The 27,687-nt window shown below is 39.8% G+C and overlaps 2 protein-coding genes across 17 annotated transcripts in view; one reads left to right on the forward strand and one right to left on the reverse strand.

Moving 5' to 3' along the window:
• The window catches only part of spag9b (sperm associated antigen 9b), an 81,159-nt gene extending 76,868 nt beyond the window's left edge, over positions 1-4,291 (reverse strand). For 3 of the 6 annotated variants that reach the window (XM_069194445.1, XM_069194444.1, XM_069194449.1), the window contains exon 1: positions 3,809-4,290. In XM_069194445.1, the coding sequence (XP_069050546.1) occupies positions 3,809-4,108 (300 nt within the window). In that variant the 5' untranslated portion in view covers positions 4,109-4,290. Of the gene's footprint in view, positions 1-3,808 lie in introns of all 6 variants that reach the window. The other 3 variants (XM_069194443.1, XM_069194442.1, XM_069194448.1) reach the window with 2 other exon arrangements.
• mbtd1 (mbt domain containing 1) lies at positions 4,000-27,285 on the forward strand. Of its 11 annotated transcripts, none has more exons than XM_069194459.1 (17): positions 4,000-4,081; positions 8,978-9,179; positions 9,860-9,993; positions 10,192-10,306; positions 10,791-10,873; positions 11,104-11,248; positions 12,086-12,220; positions 12,553-12,641; positions 13,130-13,364; positions 14,141-14,196; positions 15,013-15,117; positions 17,024-17,171; positions 18,069-18,151; positions 18,600-18,834; positions 20,162-20,233; positions 20,865-21,056; positions 22,624-27,285. In XM_069194459.1, the coding sequence occupies exons 2-17, from the start codon at positions 9,026-9,028 to the stop codon at positions 22,740-22,742; spliced, it is 2,100 nt and encodes a 699-aa protein (XP_069050560.1). In that variant the 5' UTR covers positions 4,000-4,081; positions 8,978-9,025; the 3' UTR covers positions 22,743-27,285. The 11 variants fall into 11 exon arrangements, with proteins under 11 accessions (XP_069050560.1, XP_069050556.1, XP_015212155.1 ...); XM_069194455.1 differs by lacking the exon at positions 4,000-4,081 and adding an exon at positions 4,449-4,638; XM_015356669.2 differs by lacking the exon at positions 4,000-4,081 and adding an exon at positions 6,389-6,582.
• The last annotated feature ends 402 nt before the right edge of the window (positions 27,286-27,687 follow it).

The raw sequence follows: 27,687 nt of genomic DNA on the forward strand, positions 1-27,687 counted from the left end.
CATGCAAGCTAAAAAGCAAAGTATTTGATCAGGGACTCTTCTCGCTGTGTTCAGGAGTCCACGTAGTCTGTCACATCTTGGTTCTATAACTGTGGAGGTCACAGCCTTAGTCCAGCCCTACCCCAGGAATAAGCAAATAATTGCTCCATGCTGTACTAATAACTGCTGCCAAAATCATAAAGCTTCTTTCTTAATTTAGTCAGAATTTGTGCTTCATACCAGGCTTGAGGCACAAGGGATACACTGGGCAGATGAAATTATGGAAAGTATGAGCGGACTATTGAAGGAAGTAATGAATCAAACTGTCATCTCAATCCAAAACTATTCAGTCCACCAAAAATAGTACCTACCAGCTTTATCAGGATGCAGTGTTCGTATTCTGCTAAAACTATAGCATAAGGTTAATCAAGCATTTTCTTCCGGAAAAGGGCATCTTTTGCATCAATTAATGCTTATTCAATGTCACAGAACTCTAAACCTGTCAAATTAGACAACATATTTGCTCAATAACTGAAAAAAAAAGCTAACAGCTCCCTGAGCAAAGGATTCAGTCTGTATTATAATCTAATTAAATGTACAGAAGACCTAGTGTCAAAAATGTTCTCTGTCCTTTTTATTTATGCCTTATTTTAAGATATGGGGGCTCCACATTGATTCAGGCTGTTAAATAATATGAAATGTATCCTAAAGCCAAACCTTCAGGACAGTGCAAAGCCCCACACAGCATCTCTCCGGAGAGATACACTGGGGTGTATGAATCTAGCCAAGCACTGCACATACAGGTAAACCTCAACATGCCACATAACCTGGATTTCTGCAGCTTACTGAATACCTGCTTGACTTCACAGTATGAACTCTGACAGCTTGGCTTCACTATCCCCATCCCTGGAAAGCAATGTGAAAGGAGATGCCCCGTCTGTCAACGACAGTCTTCTCCTCATCCAGGGATCCACTCAGCAAAGCACCACTTCCTTGCATAGCATAATAATACATCAGCACCTATGGACACAGATGCTTAAACAATTTCAACGTGTACTAGGAGCTCTGAGAAACTGCACTGCTCCATAATGAGCCTAGACAGGGGTGACCAAGCTCTTAAAGCTCCCAAGGCTTAATTGGTGGGAATTACAGACTTTCTTTCTTCTAACATTCTCAGAATAACATGCACTTTCACTTCCTAGGACATAAAACCTATATAAAATGCAAAAGAGAAAACCAATCCAGGGCATTTGCACTACTGTGATTACTAAAGCCCATGTGCCACTTGTAGCAAAGCCAAAACCAGTACAGGCTGGAAACTAACTGCCTTGATTCAGATGGAGGGCTGGTTCCCACAGGGCAACCAATAAGCACAAGATCTCCCATCTGCCTCTGATTGGTCTAAAAATGACAAGTGCATGAAACATGAAATGATTCCCATTCTCCTAGGTAATGTTGTTTGTTAGTAATCAAAATACAGAACTGTGTATGCAAGTTTCTGCTGCTACTGCCATTATGCATCATATCTGAGTACAGAAGAAGCTGTGGGGTGGCTGTGATTGTGGCTTTTGAGATTTAGTTGAGCTGGCAAGGGCTGACATCCACAGAGTTGCACTGCACAGCCATACGGTTCTACAGCATTCATGAAGGATTAAACAGGGAATACAGCGACAGATTCTCATACGGGCTGTGATAAAGGCAATCCTAAAATACCCAAGTGCAAAATTCTCCATCAGTAACCCCACTATAGAGCAGATAAGGTGCAGAATAGAGAAACTGGTAATCAATTGAATTCAGAGAGAAATTAAGGATGGCAAATTGTGCAACTCCAGAGACATTAACCAGGTCACACTCGGGTCTTATGAGCAGTGCCATGTGATATTGTAATGCCTATTTACTGTAGTCAGGACCTTGAGTTAATATCTCTTCTGAAGGAAGGCCCTGCCTATAGCACTAAGAGCTGTCCAAACCAATGTCCCAGCATGGTGACATTTTGTTCCAGTGGGAAGAGAGCAAATTACTGATCCATCTGTACAACAGCAAACCTGGCTTTCCTTAGAGTTCACCCAGTCCAGTAGTAACCTGGTTCTAACTTGATTAGCTTCTGAGATCTGTTGTCTCACTGCCACTGACGTCTTCATTGTACAAGTCGTTTCCCTTTAGCAATTTACTTCTTCATTAAAATAGTTTTTTTCCAGATTCGTTGATTATGGATACACCACCTTAACTTCATAGCTTGAAGATAAAAATAGGCTAGTTAGATTAGGCTGGTGCACGCAAGTGACTCAGTTCAGGTAGGGGCTCTTCAGAACAGCCCTTGCCACTGTTAAATGGCACAAGTACTGCATTTTTCCGCATCAGTGATATGAAGAATGATTGATGTCAAATCAAATAGTTTGCACAAATACAAGGGGACTCTTAGCAAATGGTCATGCAGGGTGAATATTTCTGAAAATAAGTTCCTGTGAATTGCCAAACCTGCAATTCAGATCCACAAACCCGCTGGCATTAGCAAAATATTCCCATTAGAAAAACTGTACAAATAACACTGGAACAAAATCATTTAACACGGGTAGAAATCTAAAAATCATTCCCTTTTTCTACACAACTCACTATATATTTCAATGTGAACACCCAAATCCTGACAGAGTATCTCAAACCATTTCATAGCATGAAATCATTCATTAAAGACTAAGTCTAAACTTAAAACACTGAATAATTGCTTATTTTTAACCAAATTAAATGTACTGCTCTTCACACAATATCATAAATAAAACATTAAACTTGAAACTTTTAGTGTCATGACAACTCATGTGCACATACTTTATCTTCGACACTTATGGTCCATGTTAAGCAAACAACAATAAATGCAGACTAGGGGAAAGGATGTTATGGATTTCTATGATGAAATTAAAAGGAAAGTAATATAATTAAAAAAACAAGAAACCTCAGTACCCCAATAGTGCCTAATCTCAGTTCTTACAAAATAATGATAGAGGAACCACTCAAGTGCTTGATACACCAGCACACCTGTGGGATCCGTTTGTGAATGACTGCCAGCTTGTACCTTCAAAGCACTCGCTGAACTTGACAGATAAAGGGATGCAAAATGGATAAGTATATCCAGGAATTTTACTACAGGAAAATACACTACAGCACCTCCCTCTCCATTTCTTCCTCTGTGCTTTAAAAATAGCAGGCCACTCTCTCTTCGGAAACGGATAAACGAATAACGATCTAGTCCCGCAGCTAAACCAACAACCTCCAAACCTACGAGGAGGTCCCTAAGAAGGCAAATGTGCGCGCAACCTTGTCAACTCTCCCCGTCACCGGTTCAACAATCCGATGCTTCTGCCACCACCTATACAGGGGCACAGGAACTGCCTGCGAAGGGGCTCGGCACGACGGCCACAACCTGCGGAATGTGAAGCGTCTTTACTCAGAACGGCAGTGCAGTTGTTTTCTGGAAAACCCAAGGCACGTCCGAACTTACTTTTTCGGGGTGGGCTGGGTTGTGACTTAATGGCAGCTGAATTATGAATTATGGCAGCTGACAGAAGGAAAATGCAATCGGGCGATGCCACGGCACGATGATTAAGGGATTAAGGAAGAAGGGTAACAGTTAGCTGGGTCTCTGGACGCACCGTGCAGTGCAGATCGCTCATGCCATGATGCGCGCACGGTAACGCCTGGGGTGTTGTACACCGTGTGTGGCCCAGAGGCGGCTGGCGGTTGGCACAGGGTCGGTGCAGGAATATGATGAATAATGCCAACGGCCTAGCGGGGACAGATCACCCCCCGCCCCTTCTCCCGGCTCAATCCCCCTCACCTCCTCGGCGTGCTTCCTCAGCGCCTTCTCCCTCTCGTACTGAGTGATCAGCTGCTCGTTGTCCTCCTTCAGCAGCTCCAGCTCCACTTCGTGCTCCTGATTCTCGGCGAAGACGGAGTCCAGGTTCTCCAGCACGGCCACCACCAGCGGCATCAGCTCCTTCACCACGTCCTCGTCGTACTTGCCGATGAGCCTCTCGAACTCGCGGTAGATGGAGCTGGCCAGGCCCGACACCCGCTCCGACATCATTGCCGCCGTCCCCGGGTCGTCCTGGTATACAACTCCGTCCTCTAACTCCATTTTCTTCTCTCTCTCTTTCCGATGCGGTGCAGCCCTCCACCTCTTGCTATCTTGTACGAATTTATCTGCTCCTCAACGTTGTGTAGATGCCGGACTTCTTTAAAAAAAAATTAAAAAATAATAAAAAAATAAAAGAATCCGGGCAAGTTGCAGTCCCTCCCTTTAAGGGAGCGATGTCTTGTGTTTTATTTGGCTGCCGCTCCTCCAGCTCCCTGTGCAGCTGAGTTGTTGACCAGACCGTCACGTGATGACGTCACATTCTAAAACCGGGGCTGGGATTTGCGAGTGGAAGGGCTGGAATATTGCGCTGCAATTTTCGTTTCTTTAAAGATTACGCCTGGGTGTCTTTAATTAATTAGTAGTTTCATTTTGCACGAGTCGTGAAATTAATATTTTTGAAATATTCAAACAGAACAGAGTGTATCGAATTATCTTTTTGTGCGTTCACTTCTTCATTGTCTTCCAAGTACTGTATTCGTTTTTATTTATTCAAATGCACTGAACCATTCGACTTGTTCGTTTTTAACTAGGTAAGTCTTGCATTATGTGTTTTAAGACAAACATAAGTAAAACTCAAAAGAAATAGCCAATTTAGAACCCACTGGAGGAACTAATTAAACTAGTAAAGAACTTATCGAATGTCTGCACTTCTGATTAGAATATATCCCTCAGATGAATGGAGGTGGTATATTATCGAAAGCAGAAAGTGAGGAAGTCTGTTGGATTATTAAATATTAGAACAAGGTGGAATCTGACGCCAAAATGTTTAATTTAGTTCAGGTTTGTGAATCTGTATATGGTGCTACACATGCGGTTAGTGCTTGTTTTTGAATTGTTGAAAGTTGGTATGTCATGCCCAACGAACATGTGCAATATCATATTTAATACATTGCATTTTAAAAAGAAATATTTTTATAGAGTGCCGTCTACCTGGCACATAAGACGTTTAACAACTCACCTGCTATAGGTAAAGCTGAGTCTGATTTGATGTTACAAAACAGCGCCCTCTGCTGGGTCTCAAATGTTGCTGCTCGTTTAACCAGCTCATACTTGTTCCTTGCGACGTTGGTATTACCACGACCAAAACAAAATTATATAAAAAACAGACATTTTAATTTACCATGGTTCTGTTTTAATATGTCAAACTATCCCAATAGCAAGCTCTTGAAATATGTTTTCCTGACACTCCTGCTGTTTTACAAAGTGCTGAAAAGACACAGCTCTCAGTCTTCAATTAAAACGCGCACACAGAAGTGGTTTACACAGAGGTGTCCCTATCAAAGCAGAAGTTAATCGACCTCTAGTTGGACCGAACGATAAAGCAATCTGTTGGCTTAGAAAGGTACGTTTTTGTGCGCCGCAAAATGTCGAAAGTTCCGAGCTTAATTATTGTTCTTGTTACTGATAACGTATGTATTTAATGGTGCAGTAGCAGCTGTATTTCTACTTTCACGGTTGAAGTATATGTAGTATGTTATAAGAGTTCGTGTTGTATTGGAAGTTGCAAGGTAAAAAAGCTGGTTGAAATAAATGTGTGCACATTTAAAACCAATGTTCCCATGTCAGAATTCCTCTTTGGAAAATCTGTTGCCCTCTTTGGTAAGCGGGACTTAACAGTAAAATGGGGTGAATGGTATTGTAAATTCGTGATCGACTCAGGATGAGAGAACTAAAGAAATGTATGTATCTTGAAAAACAGTGTTACGATTTCAAAATGTACAACACACACATAACTCGTACGTTGCGTGTGAATAAATCAGGTCATTTTAGTTTTGGGAGCGAACCATAAACATTAGGTTTTCAAATGTTTAACGCAAAAGCTATGAACCCCACATACGGGATACAGCGTATACGGCGTGCATGTGTAAATTCACTGCCTCCATCACAAGGTCTCTGCTTTCTTAAAACTGTGTCGGAGTCTTCTCTTCTTTCGATCGCTCCTCATGTACCGAGCAGGTGCGCCCCAGATGTTGTACGATTTCTTTTAGCTGGGTCAATTCGTAACATCAGTGGGCTTTTGTTCAGTGCAAGTGAAAAAACTGCCTGAGGTCTATCTAGCTTCATTCGTTTGGATACAATAGCTCTTTGAAGGATGTCAAATAAAAAACAGAAGTGTCATAATTCCGTTCAACTCGTGATATGTCTTTGGGTGCCTGCAGAACAGGTGCGCTCCATTGAAGCAACGATAACAGACTCCCCCCCTCAGGTAGTACGGTGGCCTCCAGGGGCCAAAATCCTCCGTGTAAGGACTGTGTCGATTACCATTTCCTCGTTCCGACCAATGGCAACCAGGGGGTTTACCCTGCGCCTGCGCTCTGCAGATATGATAATTTTGTTGATATTCAGCTGGAGTTCAATATTTTGGGTTTTAGTTTGATTTTCTGTTCTATTTCTCCTTCTCGGGAATTTTACAACTGCACACACAAAACAAAACGGCATTGCATGAGGGGCTGATGGAAAACGCCAGGGATTTGGTGAGTTGAGCGGGGAGATCGAGCGTGGTGCTTTGGAGTGCAACAAGCCTGTTTTTCTCTTCCTTTGTTGTGATTGTCAGCCTGCAGCAGAAACAGCAGTAGAAAAAAGGGGCCTCCAGATTCGCCTAGGTAAAACAATCAGGTTTCCAAAGGTTCGGCTGACGGATTGCCGGGGCTTTAACGATTGTGAAGCACCCGAGAATTAGCTGAAACACATTGCAGAGACGCTAGTTTGCAGGACGAAGTGGAAAAGGCGTGCAGGCCCGTCACGACTGCAGTGGTAGTAGCATTCAAAGCACACACACAGATAATGCTTCCTTGTTTTTTTGAAATACTTGGTACGTAGACTTCCATGTCATTCGTGTATGTAACGGGTAAATCCTTCAAAATACGTGTTTTTCTGATATTACAGATAAAAACCCCAGCGAACACACCTTGTTACTAGGTGTTAGAGTTCCGAAGAAATAAATGCTGAGAAATAGCTGCTTATTGCTCTGTAGACCAGCGTTGCGGGTTACCATTCTGCTGTTACCGTGTCACACAGCAGTTTCGCTCTGCCTTGAGATTTTTAAGCATTTCTGCCGGAGTTCAAAATCGTAGCCATGTTTACAAATTAGAGCCCGGAAATGTTATGATACCAAGTTTTAAATGACTTGTTTAAATATTTGCGAAAACTCGGTATATCTTTTTATTGTCACCTTTAACTCGTAGTGTACTGCAGTTGGAGTAGTTAAGCTTATTGAAATACTTACAACTGTCGTTTGCGGCCGTAGAATGTATTGCATCCTGTGAAATGCATATGAAATCGAATAGCGATCATTGAAATTTCATTTCCATAAATATTTGTTTTTCTATGTGTAAGGTGCTCACTGACCAGTAATACATATCCTATACAAAGATTTTCTAGGTGTATTTCGGGTGTAGTAAGTTTCCACTACCATTGAAAGTTGGAAATATTGGATGGTAATAAGTGGAAGAAATAATTGTAAAAATGTTTGCAAGGTTTTTTTTAAGTTCTGTTCTTATTATCTTGGGTCTTTGAGTAGCATTTATTGGAACAGCGAGATTCTGTTTTGGGAGTTCATCATATTTATCAAATAAGTCTCTTCTGTGCTTAGAATACTGTTCAAAGCTGCCACCCATTATACCATTAAAATAAACTTTCTTATATGCAGGCTAAGAAACATCTTTTAAATATTGATTAAGTTGTCACAGTAGTAAGCTCCAGCAGATAGTGGATTTTGCACTGTACAGCTAAACTGAATACTGACACAACATGTTCTCCTTTCCAAAATACGAGGTGTGCCAAATAAAATGTAATGTTAAGAGCAAAGGGATCAATTCAGGAAAAAGAAACATGCTCTAGGCATGCCCCATTGCAGATTCTGAACTGCTACTCATGAGAGGGACCTGGATGTCTAGATTCTTCTATGTTCTCATCAAGACACCAAAATGCCAAGGTACTGTATGTAGCAAAACCTGAGAAATTTAAAACAAGGGAAGCTGGACAATACGCTAGTGTGGACTAATTAAAAATAAAAATCTATATAATTCAACTTTGGTTACAGTGTAATGACATTACATGTGGTTTCATTACTCATAATTTTTTTCTAAAGTTATTTCCTTTTTAACATATTTTAATAGACAGGTTAAAGGAACATAGTCTGTTTAGTTTAGATAAAGTAGGCTTGATCCTAATATTAATAATAATTACTTACATTTATATAGCGCTTTTCTGGACACTCCAGTAAAAGCACCTTACAGGTAATGGGGACTCCCCTCCACCACCTCCAATGTGCAGCACCCACCTGGATGATAATATCATCCAATATATCTGCCTCTGAGGTTTTTATATTGGGTCAACTTATAGGACTACTTACGACTCTGTAATGAAAATAAATTATTATGACTGTAATAAAACATAGATCACATTTAGAAACTAAAGGAGCAATCATTTAGATTGGGGAGTAGAAAACATGTCTTTACACAAAGAGCTGTTGGGGCCTTTAAGAAGCATTCTAGCTAGGCCTGTGTTGAGATCCAGAGTCTGAGAGTCTGAGCTGCTTCAAGAAGCAGCTGAATTTGCAGCTGTTCGCATGTTCTTATACTTTAAAATGCACCATGTGTTAAGTTTTGTTTAAAAGAAACTATAGAAACTTTGGTATTTTGAGAAAGGTGTTTTTGCAATCTGGAATCATGCTCTTAAAATAAAGAAAAATAGGCAGCATACAGTAGCTTTGGTGTAGATTTTTAATCTGAATACACTAAGTGCACATTGGTTTTCAGGCTGGTTAATATGCCTGCTGTGTTTCTGATTGTAACCCATAAGGCCAAGGCAATAGGAAATGCCAGGTCTGCAGCCAGCGCTCTTCAATGCCTGTCTTTGTTCACCCAGACTGAACACACTCCTCGGTCAGACAGGAAGAGGCGGGACTCCTTCGGGATGTATGATGGGTATGACAGCTGCAGTGAGGACACCAGCAGCAGCTCTAGCTCGGAGGAGAGCGAGGAGGAGGTCGCCTCCATACCTGCCAACCTGCCCATCATCAAGAACAATGGGCAGGTGTACACCTACCCAGATGGCAAAGCTGGCATGGGTCAGTCCACAAGTTCACGCTGCCCTCTCACAACACAAGTCTAATTACCCAAATTAAAGGCATAGCACACAGAGTGTTTGGTGTTTATTTTATAGCGCCATACCACCAGCACACAGAGTGTTTGGTGTTTGTTTTATAGCGCCATACCACCATTTAAAATGCAGTTAAGTCATTCTGTCTTTACTAGAGGCCAAACTTACTCATTGCTCTTTCAATATTTTTTAGCTTTATTATCTATATTTAAAATATCATAGTTGTGATTATTTTACATTCTTTCATTCTCTGTTCTGTTGAAAAGAACATCTTTCAATAGCTGGTGTAAATAAATGCATAGCTATATACTGTACATATATATCAACTGGTAATCCGTAGACTGAAATGTGAGTTACAAGGGCTCTGGGAAGAGTCATCATCACTAAACAGAACTAGAAAAAGGCAAGTTTAAAGGAAAGTCACATGACAGAGTAAGCTGTGCAGATTTTAACAGTATTTGCTTGTGTTGAATTATATCGGGTGTGTTCTGTTTTTTTTTTTCTGCATGACATTAATGAGTAAATTGAGAAAAAAATGTTTCCAGCGACAGTCTGGGATCGTGCAGGGATGTTTGCACAATTAAAAGGTTTCTCACTGTTCCCACCACTTGTAAGTGTGATGTAACCCACAATTGCCTGTTCTTTCAGCTACCTGTGAGATGTGTGGAATGGTGGGAGTCAGAGATGCCTTTTATTCCAAAACCAAGCGATTCTGCAGCGTCTCTTGTTCCAGAAGTTATTCCTCTAACTCAAAGAAGGCCAGCATTCTGGCTAGGCTCCAGGTAATGTTCTTTATTTTACACGTGACCCCAAAGAAAGCTGTTTTGGTGCTTGTGTTAGCAAAAAGACCTAGGTTAGAGTCACCAGCCAGACGAACAGCAGCTGTATTCACTTTTATAAGATTGTAATCTACAAATAATGTACATATTAATGTCTTTATATGTTAATAACATTGAATATTGGATATTTTTTATTTGCAGGGTAAACCACCTACAAAAAAGGCAAAAGTCTTACAAAAACAACCTCTAATGGCCAAGTTAGCAGCATATGCCCAGTACCAGGCAAACCAACAAAACCAAGCTAAATCAAAAACAGGTGAGGGACAGTGAAGTCCTGTAACTGTGACTATTTAACTAGTAAGAGTTTGTATATTCACAGAGTGGTTAGCATTTACTACATTTTACTACATGTGTGAATCTAAGAATAAATGACACCTTCCTTGATGCAGAAATTTGAATTTTGCATTCTGTAATGTACATAGTGTAGGTGCGTGGTATTACTAGATCATTACTCTCTTATTAGTGCTCCCAGAAGTAGCTGAAAGGAAGCACATGGTTGATGAATATAAGCATAGCACACAGAGGGCACTGCCTTTTGGAAAATGAATGCCGTTTAAGCTTGCCATTTCTGAGTGGGACTCTTATAAAAACACAAAAAGATTCAATTTCTTGAAAATGCATTAAAGATATTTAGGGAATTGGGTGCTGGAGTGGATATTAGCACTGTTGGTAATAAGTCACCTGAAGCAGTGATAAACTGAATATATTTTATCTTTCTGTCCTTGTCTTGCCCTTTTCAGTGGTTCCTGTGGAGGGGTTTGATTGGGGTCGTTACATCAGCAGCAATAACTCTGTTGCGGCACCTGTTAGCTGCTTTAAGCACGTAAGTAGAATTAAAACTACTACACTGTTTGTTATTGTGCTTTTACAAATAGGAGTTATGTTTTTTTTCCATATTAATTTTATTTCAGACAAATGCTTCTCTCCTTTCAAAATGGTGAAATGTTCAGAATATTGCAGGTGCAGAGCATTCCATTAATTTACTGCCAAGATTTGGGGATTTAGTGGAATTAAGATTGATGAATGTTTTTTTTATCATCCTATGAAAAGTAGTTTTCCTGTTTTAAATTTGTAAACCAGGTACCAATGGGAAGGTCCTGGGGTGACATCTCGGAAGGAGTAAGAGTAGAAGTTCCTAACACAGATAGCAATCTGCCAGGAAAGGTCTACTGGATCGCGGGAATCGTCAAATTAGCAGGTATAACCAGAACCAGAGCTACTCAGGTAGTGAGAAGAAAAAGGAGAGGCAACTCTTTGTTGAAAACTTCAGAGATAATACTTAATTGTTTCTCATTAAAAAATCTTCTGAGTGGTGCAGTTGAAGGCCTTGCAATTTATGATCATCAGGTAGCAAATGATTAATTGTTTAAATTGTGCCATATCATGCAGCATAGTCATTGTTGCAGCATAGTCATTGTTGCAGCAAAGCACAGACCTCACCTTACTCATGATATTCATGATACCTTACTCAAGGTATTACACTATAAAAAATACTATAGTATTTTAATATTGAATTTTTCTGGTTAAACAGCCCACATTTTGACCAAACCTACATCTGAGCATAGGGAGTCTTGCCCGGCTTAGTAGCAGCCCTATAAATCTCTGTTAATTGGACCTGTCTGATCTATTTGAAAAGTCTGAGCTTTTCATTATTTTACGTGCAAACTATATTTGTTTTATCTTCCAGTGATGAAACAAACTAAATACCATATAAAAGGGCCTGTCTGCTGTGAAAGTACACATAGGGCTCTGATTATAAATACAGAATCACTTGAATCCCATGAGCTATGCATCAATACTCTCTTCCTACTAAGTATTATAAATGCTTCAGACTCATCTGAAGTACTGCACCTCCATGAGGCAGTGTCCATGGTCCAGTGCCCCCTACAAATCTCCCATCACCACTTGCAACAGTAACCTGGTTTCTCGCAGGCATCTCCCATTGTGATTCTTACTAGGCCCAGCCTTTCTGACCTCCTGAGATTTGATGAGACATCACAGCAAGGTAGTAATGCCCGATCTGTTCTGTGTGTAGGCTTCAAGGCACTGCTGCGGTACGAGGGCTTTGACAACGACTCCAGCCGAGACTTCTGGTGTAACCTCTGTGTTCCCGATGTGCACCCAGTGGGTTGGTGTGCTACCAGTGGCAAGCCCCTCGTACCTCCCAAATGTAAGTGAACTGTGCCAATCCCAAGTGTTTATCAGAAAAATAATTTTCAGCAGCTAATACATAACTTATTTTTTTAAATCTAATTATTTCCAGTATAATTAATCCTCCAGTGTAGACACCCTATCTGTCAGCTTGTATATTATTCTGTGTATGTTAATGTTTGAGTTACTGTATTTTACTTTCTGTTTATCCATCTAGCTGCTTAACTGCCTTTCTGACTATATTCTGCATGTGTAATTTTTATTAAAATAATCATTGCGTTTATGGGCAATTTATATTGAGGGTTTACTTAATGGTGTCTCTGGCAACTGTCCCCCTCTGTTTTTCTGTAGCTATCCAGCATAAATGCACCAACTGGAAAGCATTTCTTGTAAAGCGGCTCACTGGTGCTAAAACGCTTCCCCCGGACTTCTCTGCAAAGGTGCGTATCCCCTCTCTGTCATTTTGCATATTGCTCTCCTGCCTGATAACTCCACCCATCCATTTTCCAAGTCTTTCTCCCTATGTATGGTCTCAGGGGAGATGAAGCCTATCCCGGTAAGCAAGAGGCTCAAGGAGGGGTACACCCTGAATGAGGCACCAGTTCATGTCACCACAGACATACACAAACTTCAGCTTCAACTTTCCCAGAAGCCAATTAACCTACAGTTTGTGGGAGAAAACACTCCTAGTAATGCTAACCACTATGTTACTGCCCCGCCCCCCTGGTAACTCCTGCTCCTCTTAATTTACAAACTGCCCTATACAGGCTGTTATGTGGCTAATGATGTTCATGTTCCGATCAATATTATTTTCTTAATTTCAGGATAATCATAGCCAAAATTCCGCATTCCTTCCCCCATATTTATCTTGCGGTTCAAGAGCAGCTTGGCGAGAGCTGACCACGTTCTGCGCCGTGTTCTCTCCCAGGTCCAGGAGAGCATGCAGTACCCCTTCAAGAAGCTGATGCGCGTGGAAGTGGTGGATAAGACGCACCTGTGTCGGACGCGGGTGGCGATCGTGGACTCCGTGATCGGCGGCCGGCTGCGGCTGGTGTACGAGGAGAGCGAGGATGGCACGGACGATTTCTGGTGCCACATGTACAGCCCCCTCATTCACTGCATCGGCTGGTCTCGAAGCATCGGTCACCGCTTCAAGCGATCAGGTCAGGGGCTCTGCCGCGCTTCCCCAAGCTCTCAACGTGCACTTCACGATGATCCATTACCTGACTGGGTGTACCACAGTAATCCCTCAGTTTTCAGATACCGGACATTTTTGTGTTGTGGTTTTCCCACACTTTATCTTTTAGTTCCCTGCATCTCTCCATGGTTTTCTCTGCTTCAGGTTTGTGTTGCATCTCTCAGACGGTGAGAGTGGTGGTAGCTTGCTTGACAACAGTATGAGTATGTAAATAAGTAGACCAGGACTGCTGTTTGAAAATGGGGGCACAACAAATAAGAGATAAGATCACTTTATTAGCCATGTGCAATTTCTTGTATTAGGAATTTGTCTTTTCGCATAACCCCAGCTTGCTCTCCACGAGACACACAGGCACACAGACGGGGAGAGAGAACCTTGGGGTCAGAGCACAGGGTCAGCCATTTATACGGCGCCCCTGGTGGAGGTGGGCTTAAGAGCCTTGCTCAGGGACCCAATGGAGTAGGAGTCCTCTGTCGGCCGCAGGAGAAGAATTGTTGTGGCAGTTACTGCAGAAGAAAAAGAGTATTAATGCTTGTCTGGGTAGTTTGATGTCTCCCGACGTGTAATAAGGTGCAGATGTTTTGTAAACCATCTTTTTAAGGAAGGTAAACTTTTAGAAATGTAAACTTGTGCATTTTAGAAAAAAAACAATAGCATATTCTTCCAAAACACAAAAAGTAGCATATGGAGCCAAACTACCAAAAAAGTGTTTAAATAATTAATGCTCTGTTCTTTTCTCAGATATTGCAAAGAAAATAGAAGGTGTGGCTGACGCCGCGGCACACTTGTTTATGAAGGTGAGTTGTTGTAGGACTGTGAAGGATAATGAAGAGGAGCTCTCGCCTCATTAACTGCAGGCAGACATGCATAAGCATATAATCTTGCTATAGCGCTAGTGAGAAGACTCATTCATGTTTGCCTGTTCAAATGTGTTCAAATGCCTTTAATGGTGTAAATATTTTAGGCCGTCCAATTACAGGGAAATTTTGCTTAAAATTTAAGCTAACTCCTTAGAACATACAAAAGGATACAACACGAGAAGGTCGGTCGTCCCATCTAGCTCATTAGGTACTTAGTAGTTAGTTGATCTAAGGATCTCATCCAGCTGTTTATTGAAAGAAACCAGGGTGTCAGCTTCAACAACATAACTGGGAAGTTTATTCCATACTCCTAAACCCTTTGGGCGAAGACGTGCCTTCTGTTTTCAGTTTGAATACTTCCACATAGTTTACTGTTATTTAAAGTGTGATATAAGCATTTTTAAGGGGGTGCTTGTATTTTGGCTGGTGTTTTTGTCTACAGGCAAGAGCATATCTAAAACACAGGGAAGCAATACCATTTACAATATTTGTATTTTGATCAGTTAGGTAATATTGAAATTCACCTTTCTTCCAGTGAAAGACAAAATTCCCATCGGGTGGAAAAACATTTCTGTATATACAATTTCTGTAAATAAGATGGTTTTATTTTTTGGTTTTAATTGTTTAACTTTAACTCTATCTCCGAGCTTCAATCTGATGTAAATATCCCCATTCTGAAGTAATTAAAACATCATTGTTTTAAATAATGCTGTGTTTTCACTGTGGCTCTCCTCCTCCTCCTGTGTCTGGCAGGTGAAAGATGTTGACCAGAGTGGGGAATGGTTCAAAGATGGGATGAAGCTGGAAGCGATTGACCCTTTAAATCTTTCTGCAATATGTGTAGCTACTGTAAGGAAGGTAATGAGCTCTTTAGCTTCCCATAATGTAAATGTTATGTTGAATAAAAAGGGGAATGTGGTATATGAAACTATACATCACCTGTAGTTGTACAATTGCAACAATAACTGCACTGTTACAATAATCATCTTTTAATAGCACTGGTCTTTCTGTTGTTTCTTTTAAAGATGTGCATACTATGTGCAGCTCTGAATAATCATACTGTAGTACAGAGCTGTAAAACCAGAACTTTGTTAAAAGTAGATAATGGGAATAATAAAATAAACTAGCATCAATTTAGATGTAGTAAAAAAGCACCAGAACCGATAGTAAAAAAGTATTGCTTATTAATGTTAATATGAACTGTCCAAAGGTGTTTTAGATTGTCATAATTAGCCAAGATATTCCATTTGTTTGCATTGGTTTAATACATCAGTGACTCCAGTGCTGGTGTTGCTATTTAATCACTGGGTGCAGATGAATGTGCAACAGAACAGTTGGCAGTGACCAAGTCCAGTCCTGCAGATCCACAGTTTTGCAGGTTTTCTAGTTTCAGCAGTTCCTCACACATTAAAATCTGAAGGAAAATAGAACTAACCCATCAAGTAATTATTTCAATAAAGAAACCAAGAGCATGGAGGAAATGAAAAATGGAAACCCCCACTGACACATAGCTACTGTATCTGCTCTCTCACTCCAGCAGCGCCAAACCAGAACTTTGTACCTAGAAATATTTGTATTATTAGTTTTCCTTTCCACATCTTTAACAACTGAGACAAGGATGATGCTACTCCTGATAGTTAAAAAGTGGAATTAAACATTGGTCTAGGTTGTGATCAGATTACAAGAATGTTTTGAAGTTTACAAATTGTTGGCATGAAATACGTAGGATTTAATGCCATCACACAACTAGTTGCTCAGTAGCTGCAGACTTTGGAAAGTGCTTAGAAATGTTATACTTATATATAGAAATCGTTTTTTTTCTCAGGTGGATTTATTCACAATAGTTGTTGTGGATTGAAGCCATGGAAGGGCTATTGTAGGAGAGATGTGTGCAAATGCACGGTTCTCCCACCAGGTGACACTCTTGTCCTCTTTTATATGGAAAGCCAGGAATTGTCGTACTCTTTGTTTGCTGCAGTCATTCTTTATGAAGAAAACAAGCAAGGGACTATTAAGTGAGGGAAGAGCTGTTGTAGTATTAATTAAAATGAGGCACAGAGTTATTGTGTGGGACAGTTCTTTACAAAGTATGAATTGTCAAAGGAAAAAGTCTATTTTAACTTTTTGTATGTTCAGTGAGTATAAAATAGCATGAAATAGCAGTTAGTGCAGCCTCTTCATCACTCTTGTTTTCTGAGTTGGGCTCCAAATAAGGCACCTGCTGTATGTATGTTTCCCTGTGTCCATATGGCTTCCTACATTCCACAGACATACTGGCAAGGTGAACAGGCATCCTCAGCAGATTGTCATCCTGCCCAGGGTGTAGTTCCAAAGAGCAGCAAACTCATCTTTTTTCATACGTGTGATTTTGCCAACATTTCTTCCTCTGCCAAATGCCTTCCAGGATAAATAGGGGTTGCAGGATAAAGAATTGTTTTGTACTTTGAGCTGTACTGTACTAATAAAGTTGAGTAAACTAGCCGTAAGCCAGCATATTTTGTGCATTATTAAATTTTTTTTTCTAATTTTCCACTGCTTTCTATTTAAGACTGAACTAGTTTAACACCTAGGATGATGTGGTTATCCCTGTACAGCATATTATACAATAGACTTATAGGTTTTTTGAGTAATGTTTTTTTTTTGGCACCAATAGTTTGTCAACCTTTTAATGACTAAAAAGGTTTACTGAGCTCTTTGACTCAGTCCAGCTTCACAAATATGTGACTACTGTTCTGTCTTCCTTTCAATTACTGCTGTTTTGTAGGTCTTGGCAGACGGTTACCTCATGATAGGAATTGATGGCTCGGAGGCTGCGGACGGCTCAGACTGGTTCTGCTATCATTCCACCTCCCCTTCCATATTCCCTGCTGGTTTCTGTGAAATCAACACCATCGAGCTCACGCCACCCAGAGGTACAGCTTCAAATAGTCCTTCTGAGTGGCTTTCTTGAAATCGGCAGCACTTTCAGACCGGGCTGCCTTCTGCATGGAGCTTGCATGATCTACCTGTGTTTATTTTGTTTTTCTGTCTGCTCCAGTTTCTTCTCGCCTCCCAAACACATGCTGCACGCAGGTTAACTGGTGTCTCTAAATGCAATTCCTGCCTTGTGCCACGTGCTCCAGGAATAAGCTTTGGGTTGGTGTGCCCTTCACCGGCCATAAGAGTTTTTTCTAGACAACTTTTCATTGTGTCCTTTTTTTTCCGTCTCTAAGTATTATAACAAGTAGTTGGCAGGCGCAGATTAATCGGAATTAAACTGACTCAGAAGATTCTGTTTGCATCCTGATAATTTTTGTGATGATTTCTTCATGTTTTTCATACATGAAAACATATAAATACGTAAAATTATTCAATACATTTCTAGAAATAAATATGTGAAAGTTAATAAGGTCCATACAAAAGTAACAGTCATTAGTTTTCATTGTAAGGTTATATACATTATATACATTGACTGTAAGTAAAAGTTTAACATTATTCTGGGGTGTTGGGAAGTTTTAACTAGTCATTACATTTTGTGTTTGCACAGTACAAGTAGTGATGGAATCCAGCTTTTTTGCCTTTTCTATGTAGGAAAAGTCATGTTCTGTTTATGTAGTGTATGCATTTGCTGTGGTAGGAATTCAATGACATACAGATACGAAGATGGAAGCACTGAGCTTGAGGAGTCTGTTAACGAAAATGACCTCGGTTCACATTTTTACATTTAAAAGACAAAGAGGTGAAGCTGAAAATTCTTAAACTGAATTCTGAAGCTTAAATCTTGCAGTGTACAATCCAGCCTAAAATTCACCTCATCTTCTGTTTGGCAGGCTACACCAAACTCCCATTCAAATGGTTTGACTACCTCAGGGAAACAGGTTCCATAGCAGCTCCAGTCAAGCTGTTTAATAAGGTAAGCTATCAGAGGATGCTTAAACTTACTCAAAGCAGAGCAGCTTTGTTTAAGATATTAAACATCATGTTAATCTCATTGTACAAATTGACCATGAATTAGATAAAGCAGTTAGAAAACAGATGGATAAGAAACAGAAATGCAAGTCGCGGAGCCATGTGATCTTTTTATTAAGCCTGCTTCCACAGTCTCATTTCTTAAGACTTTCAAGAATGTGTCTGCTCTTGATACATTGTCTATTTGTGGTTGAAAATTAAATGGAAAAGAAAATTCCGTATCGCTCCCTAGGGATTGAGACACCCTTGCAAAACCAGCTTTGATGAGAAGTGGCAGGTTTGAAGCAGGAAGGAGAATAGGGAAACCCTTAGGGTGGAGGGAACTGAGCAGTAGGAAAATGTTAGGAGATCCAAGGGCTTCCCCTTTGACGTCCTGGGCTCATGCCCTCCAGGAGGTTCCTAACCACGGCTTTCGAACGGGGATGAAGCTGGAGGCCGTGGACCTCATGGAGCCCCGGCTGGTGTGCGTCGCCACGGTGACCCGCATCGTTCACCGGCTTTTGCGGATCCATTTCGACGGCTGGGAGGACGAGTACGATCAGTGGGTGGACTGCGAGTCTCCGGATCTCTACCCTGTGGGGTGGTGCCAGCTGACTGGATACCAGCTACAGCCTCCGGCAGCACAGAGTAAGGGAGATGCCCTGAGAAACGTTTATATGGCCAGGGTGGGCGTAGCATTCAGCAGCACATAAGAAAGCCCACAAACCTCTTTGCTTTCTTTCCTTGCCCACAGAAAGTATTTTTCTGTCTGAAAGATGTGGAACTTAATAATTCTGTGTAAAATCTGCTTTTCAAAACTGCTCCTCTTAATCCAATTCATTTTGGAATTTGTAGAGGAAAGTTAATTCTGTTGCTTGTAAACAGCTAAGCAGACTAATCCCTCTTTAATACATAAAGACTTTTTATGGTTCTCCACACTTTATGGATTAGGATTCCAGGTGGGATTTACATGCACATTATATATCTGATTATAATAGATGCTCAAAAAGGATTTGTTCAGGAAGGAAATGATTGGCATGAACTTAAAATGTAGCACTGTAACTTTACAGTCACAGTCTTTAGTGAGTTGCATTTTTTTTTTTGCGCCGTCTTTTTTACGTTTGACTTGACTTTGGCCATACAGTACATCTGTGATATTAAAAATGGTTCTGTTTAATAATGATGAAATCATACTATATCCGGGACAGTGTATATGATTTGCAAACCTTGGGATTCGACCCAGTGACCATTAATTGCATCCTAAAGGGAGTTATGTCATTTTAAAATTTTAAAACACCATCACATTACCAATCGTCAAGCTCAAAGTCTGGGTAAATATGTTAAGGACTTTTGATCTCCTTTCCCAGAATCATATGAAATGCATTGCCAGGTCTTAGACCTTATGAATATACCTTAGTGATAAGTAGTAGGACGTCCAGAGTCACTGGGAACTGATGAGATGTTTTTCCTTCAGGTAATAATATCAGTAATGATGTTACAAGGCCTGCTTATTAAAGGCATGGTGATTCATACCACTCAACCGAGCACAAGACCCTTAATTGTCCATTTATCTCACATCTTCTGCCCTCTTCACATACTTTTGTTCCAATGAACTGTTGACCTTGTAAGATCCATCAGTGGCATGTAGAACATCAGGTTATGCATGTTCTTACCTTGTCCCAAACGTTACCTGTTAATCCTGCCAACATTATTAAACTGTTTTTTCCAGAAGTCTTGATAAATAGAGAAATATGCACAGTTAGCAAACAGTATGTATGCTGTTGGCCGCGGCTAGATTTCAGAGTTAAAGTATCTTCCTTCTCTGAGTAATTATTCACTTTTTTTTATAACACACTCTATCATTGTTCTGTCTAGGATAATAATAATTTAGTATTTATACGTAATTTAACTGGCATAATTTACCAGTAAATGGATGACAGTTGAAATTTCAGGCTGTGATTCCTTGTCTCTCCAGCCTCCCGAGAAATTCCCACGAGTGTGACGAAACAGAAGAAGAAGTCCCAGCAGTACAAAGGCCAAAAGAAAAGTGGGTGACTTCTTACATGTGGTTTGGTGTTCCCTCTTGCCCTCCTGTTTTTAATAACGCAAACTTGCTTGGTGGAGTTTTCTCTCCTTTTCTTGGTTTTGGGTTGTTTGGGTTGGATTTTTTTTAAAAATCTGTTTTAAAAACTGGTTTGCAGGTTAGCAGCTGTCTTTAACTCTGAGAATTGCACAGGAGAGCAAAACAGAATTGGCTTCATTTCAGTTGTCAAGGTCAGAGACATCAGGGCAGTAGAAGGAGACGGTCTTTTGATTGTTCCCACCAACGCTATACACCGATTAGGGAGGGCACAGGGGGCTGGGGCGGTGGAGCTCACTTCTGTGGACTGAAAACCGACGCACCTGCTTTTTTTTTTGTTTTCTGGACTTGAGTGTTGACTTTAAAAAAAACTTACTCTGAGATGCTGTTTTCAACAGAAAAGGCAGGAAACTGAGACCGGGGAAGCTCAGAACCCATTGTATTCATTTTTTTATATCGTAATTAAAAATATGAAGAGCAAATATGAGGGCCTTTTTTGAAGCTTTTAATTGTGGTCTGGAAAAGAAACAGAAACAGGGGTAAAATACAATAAGGCAACGGAGCTGAATAGCTTACTGTAGTCTGACTTGGTGTTTAGAGAGGAAGATGCCGCTTGTGAAGAAGCCTGTCAGTTTGTCGAGTCTGCCCATGACAGGCATGGTGCGGAGGAGCTTATCTGGTGACGAAGAGCTGACTCCCCCCCCATACCGACCCCATCCTGCACAAGCACCCCAGGGGGCCCTGCAGCCTCCCAGCACTAGCCGAGAGCTCAGCCCCGGCCTCAGAACAGGTAATCCACCACTCTCCCAGTCACTCTTCACACCGCAGGCTGCACGGCTGCCAGGGGCAGGAGGGGAGCAGGAGAGAGCAGCACCTCTTGATTTATTTACACTATATCCATTGATCTTTTGATTGCAACTCCTTTGTTGAAACCCATTCTTCAATCTAGACGACCATTGATTTGATTTTTTTTTCTATCATTTGCCAACTCAACAACTGCTAATGACTTTCCAGTTTAATAGAAAAGAAATCCCCTCCCTCATTGCCCTCCCTTTGTGTGCTTATTTATCACGGAAAGAAACACTCAGTCCATCAGCTACATGCTGCCAGCTTCCCTATTGCCTATCAGTGGTTGAGGGTAGGGATTAGATGGGGTCCCGTTGATAAATTGTCAGAAAAAGTGGAACTAGGGGGCTCCAGAAATAGCCAGCCTCCCAAAATTAAAAAAAAGTTTGAAATCGTGGAATAGTGGTTTGCTTTGTTCAGGGTTTCTCCTAGGGTGTGTGCTCTTGGATAAGGAGTTTTGGTTTCCGTTTTGATTTTGACGTTGGGCCAGGACCAGGTGATAATAGTCAGGGAAGACTCGTTGCTTAGAAAGACTTCTTACATTGTTTTTTCTTATTGTAAAAACTGTTTGGTTTGGTAAAGGTCTGTTTTGAATTTCTCTAACTCTAGAAAGGTGTTGTTTTCCATGATGTTCTAGCTATGACTGTCCTTAAAATGTTAAAACTTGTTTAGTGGATTCGTGGGGGCTGATAAGGGGAGCCACTTTGTGTTTATTGTCCTAAACACTGGTCCTCAGTGGAGAGCAATGCCATCATGCCTATGTTGGTAGTTGTACTCCAGATTATTGTTGCCAGTCTGAACACGTTTCTTCTGGAAGGTTCCTGATGGAGATCAGGGGGTGTTTATCTGCCCTGCTGCACCAGCTACACTTTGTCGTGTGCAGTCTTGGGAAGACAAGAGGATGCCTCCTGGTTCTGGGCCCTGTCTGCCTCATATCAGCAGCTCCACCACCTCTGCTGATAAAGGTCCTCAGGTTTAAAGAAGACCTGGCCAGGTGGTTATTTCACAGCATCTTCATTCTCTGAAATTTAAATCTCTGAGCAATGGAGTGAACCAGGGGAATACATTTACCAAATCTTGGTGATTTCCCAGGTCGTTTGGTACATTTCTGGCATGGTCCAATTCAGATTTCTTTATTGGTATCTAAGTGTGTATTTATAGTAAATCAGGACTGCATCCATAATATTACTTCTGTCATGTCCTTCCTTTGTTTGTGCATTTTGTGTATTTTCTGTGCCACTTGCCAGATTCCGAGCTCAAGGTTCCAGATGTATGTGTGTGTAAGTCACAGTGTAATTAGATGTATTCTACTCAGGTATGTCTTGTAACAGCAGCCCTGGATTTCAAATCTTATTTTGAATTTTCTTGGAATTTTCATAGTTAAAAACGTCATGGCACTGTAAGCCAGTGAATTTTTTGCCATTTTTTTTTCAATGCCTGTAATATGCCATGCTTTCTAGCCAGAGGGTTTTTCGCCATAAGTTTCAAAGTTTTTCCTGTTTTGCTTGCAGTGGTCTCAATGCAGCTGAAGGAAGAAAACCTGGAAGGGGATGAGTTCACGTTTTCGCAAGGAGTCTCTGACCAGGAAAGCAACGGTTCTGGCAGCTACTACATCAAACAGGAACCGTAAGACAGCCAAGAGACTTTTGATGAAACAAAAGCCTTAATTCTGCCTGTCTTGGCCCACATGTGGGTTTCAGCAGTGGGCTGATGTGTAGCGATACTGACTGCAGAAGAGATTTAACGGGGGATCTTAAATAGAGGGTTTGTAAGGATTTCCAAACAAAACTTAGAAAAAAAATGAGAGAAATTATTTTGTGTGATTTTTTTAAACAATTTGCCAGATGGACTTTAACGTTCATTGTACTTGAAGTTTTCAAAGATGTTTTGTAAGATTTTCAAAGTTCAGAACTGTTGTGTATCTTTTGCAAATAGTTTCTTTCCTTTGTCATTTTTTGTAACTTTTTTGGGTGTTTAGTGAAAACTTTAAGTTTAAGGGGAGGCAGATATAGGTTTGTTGAGAAAAGACGGCATGTGAGTTCAGAATATATTATCTAAATCATAAACCTTACTGGTATTAACAGACACTTGGATTTAAAACAGAAACACTGTCTAACAGATTCCAAGGCAGGAATGTAAAACTCCTTAGGTGCAGCATCATCTCATTTGCCAAGTTTTCTTGTGGTTTTCTTTATCTTTCACGGAAAAAGTACACTGAAGGCTACAAAACATATAGAGAAATGAATCGGGCTTAATTTTCTGATTTAGAAAGCTCTGTAAGAAATGTGATGCACACTACAGGTAACTTTGTAAATGAAGATATGCAAGCTAAGTTTTTATGTTGCTTTTTATGAAGAGATATATTAAACCTATCTGGAATTATCTTTTCAGAGCCATATTGCTACATTTAATAGATGGGTACCATATTTAACTGAGCCTATTAAACATTCAGATTTAAAGAGATTAACAGCTGATAAGAACATTTATTTTTACTTTTTTAATCAGCAGAACATTGAAACTATTTGGCCTGTTTTTTGTATTCCTCATACAATACATTCTCTATCAAAATAGACTTGAACAAACATGTTTGTGCTACCTCTTTAAAATGTAATTTGCAATCTTCATTCTTTTGTGAAGTATAGAAACCTCCACAAAATTATTCAAAAAAGCAAAAGAGATTCTAACTCACAAGTTTATATTGTCGTATCTGGCAAATTATGTATCAATATTCTTATTTTATAAGGCCTCCAAAAGTTGTGGAAATAAATAATGGTTTTTAGTCCTTCCACATTCAATATTACATATACACCTCCAAATTGCATTTGGCATGTGTATATTAATCTATCGAGACTCCTGTCTATATATACAAGAGTAACCATCTGACAGTCTATGTTCAACATGTTTTATTATATTAAGGTGGACTAGTTTACCCAAGCCTTCACACTCTACACGTGCAAATCCTGTAGAAACCTAGTGTGTTCAATGTCACAGACACAAGTTTTGGCAGTCTCCATCTCCAGCAATGTTAGACTCATCATTAGGAAGTGCAATAAACACTATTTGCTAAGCTTACATATTGGGACATGTTACTATCCTGATCCCTAGACTAATTTTCTTCTTTAAGCGAATCTGGCTGCCTCGTTCTTAAAGATCATTTAAAGATCCTATGGCACTCCTCATAAGAGTAAGGATGTTAACTCTGGTAATGTGTGTAAATCTTAACCTGTGTTGGGCCCAATCTGGCCTATCTAAATTTCTCCTTTCATTCCATTGGTTAAGTGATTTTACATTTCAGTTGATGTGCTGTGTAGCAGGGCTTTTAGTGAATAATGACTGCCTGGAATCAGGTCCCCAGATAAATGAAAAGAGCTTTAGGGTCCTTGGGGTGTGGTCCCAGCAAACCATCTCCCCTTGAATTATGGGAATGAATGTTAACTCTCCCCAATACACAATGCATGGAGGCAGAAATTTAAAAAAAATAATTCTGCTGTTGTGTATCTAATTTTAAGGTTCAAATTCACTGAATATTTCCCATTGTAGGTCATAAGGAGTTCTAATACTTTTGTCTGTGACTATTTGTACATGTATTTTATATAAACACAACCAAGATATCGTAACATGTATGAACCACTTACATTGAGACTGACTGTGCAATAAACATTTGCTGTTGCAAACTGGCTTTTTCCGTACATAGAAAATATGAGAATTACAATTGTTACACAAAAAGATTAAATTTCCTATAATATCGTTTTAAATGTATAAAAGTTACATGAGGTTCAGTACTCATCACAGGAGTATTAAATATTCCTGCACTCTTCGTCTTGCTTCATATACCAGTAAGGTTGACAGGCTAAATTCTCAGGAAATATTTGCATCGTGTTCTATTGGTGTGCTGGGGGCCGGATGGGGTTGGTTATAGCCTGTGGCTTTCTGAGTCGTCAGTATTTAGAATATGCACAGACCATTTGGAGCAAAGGGTACAAAGGAACCTTTTTCATTTTTCTGTTTGGTCCCGTCTCTGTGTACTCAGAAGTATTAATAAAATCTCTAGTGCCGAACATTTATAAATTCAGTTGGCGTATTCAGACAATTGGAGTGTGGGGAAAAAAATGCATACTGCGCAGAAGTGAAATGGATGAAATGTATTTCAAGTACACAAGGACCTTAAGGAAGGTGTAGTGATGGACAACGACGGTTCATGTCGAGAGAGAGAGAGCAGTGACACCACTGACATCTACCAGGGGTTGCATGAACAGCAGTCTTGTCGTACCAACACGATGTCGCTTGTCCAGAGAAACTTGTTCTTCATGGTCCTGTTTGTACATGAACCACATTTACTGTTCCTCTGCACAGTTTTCACGAGATAACAGGCTGACAAAGTATGTCTTATAAGCACCCTCTTATTAAAACAAGTATTGCTTCTGAAAAAAATAAAATAATGTCTTTCCTACAGTGGCACACCACGGCTTGTTCTGACAAAATTTAGAATATATTTTAAACAATTGAAAACTGCAGATTCTTGGCCAAGAAAAAAAGGTTCCTTTGAATTTGTATGAGAATGTCTTTTTTTTCTGTGCGATATGGTTGAATGCTTTTGAAGGATTCTTATATATAAATATATATAGTATATATTACAAAACAAAAATGAGTACTGCACACAAGAAGAGTTACAGGATTTTGTAAGCCAGCAATGTGTTTATTCCTTTTAGTTGTCTGAAGGGGTGGTGGGGCACAGTCCCCTAATTTGGTTTAGTGGTTCTACTGTTTGTTTTTTTGCAATGGAGGGGTGAGGGGTATTCTATACATTGTTTTGATGTTCAATATGTAGGGGATATATGGACACATAGTACAAGTGAAATTAAAATATGCATTTAATGTTTTCGCTTGCATTAAGTGAAGAACAGTTCGGTCATATTCCATTTTCAGCAGAGCAATAAAGAGTTTATAATATTCTACCAAATACGATTTTTTCAGCAAAAAATTATGCTTAGTTACATAGCCTTTATTTAGATCAATCTAACTTCTGTTTGGGTACCCAAGATGTATCACAAACAACAAAGGTGTGCTTGTGATTGACCAGTCATGCTGTATCCTTCCCAGACATTCTCTGTCAGTGTATTGTATTGCTAAATAAAAAAAATTAAATTGGTTAAACTTAAAATTTAAACAGTACAATATCACTATAACAGGGAGACCTACATGAAAGATCCAGCTTTAAATAACTAATTAAAATGTATAATTATATTAAATGTACTATATCTCAGAAAAAAACAAGAGTTATCTTTAAGTGTATGTTAATGTTGGTGGGACAATTTAGTTTTAAATCAAATTGAGCTGCTAGCTAACTATTGATGTCATTTTAACATAAAAATGAGAGAAGCACACCAAACTTTCACATCTGGCTAAGGCATTTCTAAAGCAAACCTTTGCTGTTAAACCTCATAGCATTTTTTTGGAAATTGCAAACTAAATGGATATATATATAGATGCACACTGGTATATTTCCTGAACCAAACAATGTAAATTATGGAGACTGATAAGATGAAGCCCATTATTCTGAACTGAAAACTTTACTTAGGTGGCAAGGGTCTTTAGTTATGTGCAACTTCTGTTTATTGGATACTAACACGGGTCTCTCTCTTTCTCTGATGTGAATCCCCTCTTTTCCTCAGTCTTTGTATTATGGTGCTATATATTTGATATACTGATAATCCTTTGTAACTGGGGAATGATTTTCAGAAACTGTGACTTTAGGGGAAAATTAAGTTCTCTTCCGTACTCTTGTATTTTGGATACAAATTTAAAACAAAGATCCTTTGTAGAAAATAAATAAAAAAATATTAATAACTATAATTTTTGGACCTCGTGGCAATCATGAGGCAAGAGCTACAAATGGGGTTTATACATGCTTTTCTGTAAGAGTTTTGATATATAGTGTCTGTACAGATTCTTTCCTTTCATTTTCATGGTAATTTGTGCAGTGAACAAGGTATAAGTTTTTCTTTGAATATGTACATAATTAAAAAAGATAACGTGAAAAACTTTTAAGAATGTTGGATTACTTTTTTTTTACAAACCTTGCAAAAATTTTCAGCATGGATGTGAAAGCATTAAAATTATAACTTTGTGTAAAAGATGAAAATAATTCACTAAAGACCTTTTTTTACACTGAATAAAATAATTATACAAAAAACAAGTGTTGCATGTCTTACTGAAATGAAGTGCCCTTTTTTACCATGATGACCAGTTTTCCTTTTGTATAGTGATGTACTCTGTGTCAAGAAACTGCTTGGAGTGACAAAGTGATGTAGTTTTAAGGTATGACACGCATAACTGAATGACTAAGTCCATGATAAGTGATGCATTGATAAAGCCATGTGTATACCTCAATCACCCAAGTCTTCAAGCTCTATTCTACCCAGTCCTGGTCCAGGAGGTTGGGTGTGTCTGCTAGTTTTCTAGATGTCCTTGAACTCTCAGGGCCTATCCAGAGCTGGGGGGAAGTTCTTAAATTGATTAAGTTAAACTGAGTTAACTGAGGCCAATACAAGTCCATCTGAACTGTAAAAACAGTG

Source organism: Lepisosteus oculatus, chromosome 9 (genome assembly GCF_040954835.1).
Source record: "Lepisosteus oculatus isolate fLepOcu1 chromosome 9, fLepOcu1.hap2, whole genome shotgun sequence".
Classification (NCBI taxonomy): Eukaryota; Metazoa; Chordata; class Actinopteri; order Semionotiformes; family Lepisosteidae; genus Lepisosteus; species Lepisosteus oculatus.

Coding starts and splice junctions, on each gene's coding strand:
- mbtd1 (XM_069194451.1), top strand. CDS start 8,013: ATGTTCTCATCAAGACACCAAAATGCCAAG. Junction 10,874..11,103: donor CTGTTAGCTGCTTTAAGCAC/GTAAGTAGAATT, acceptor TATGAAAAGTAG/TTTTCCTGTTTTAAATTTGT. Junction 20,234..20,864: donor GTACAAAGGCCAAAAGAAAA/GTGGGTGACTTC, acceptor CTTGGTGTTTAG/AGAGGAAGATGCCGCTTGTG.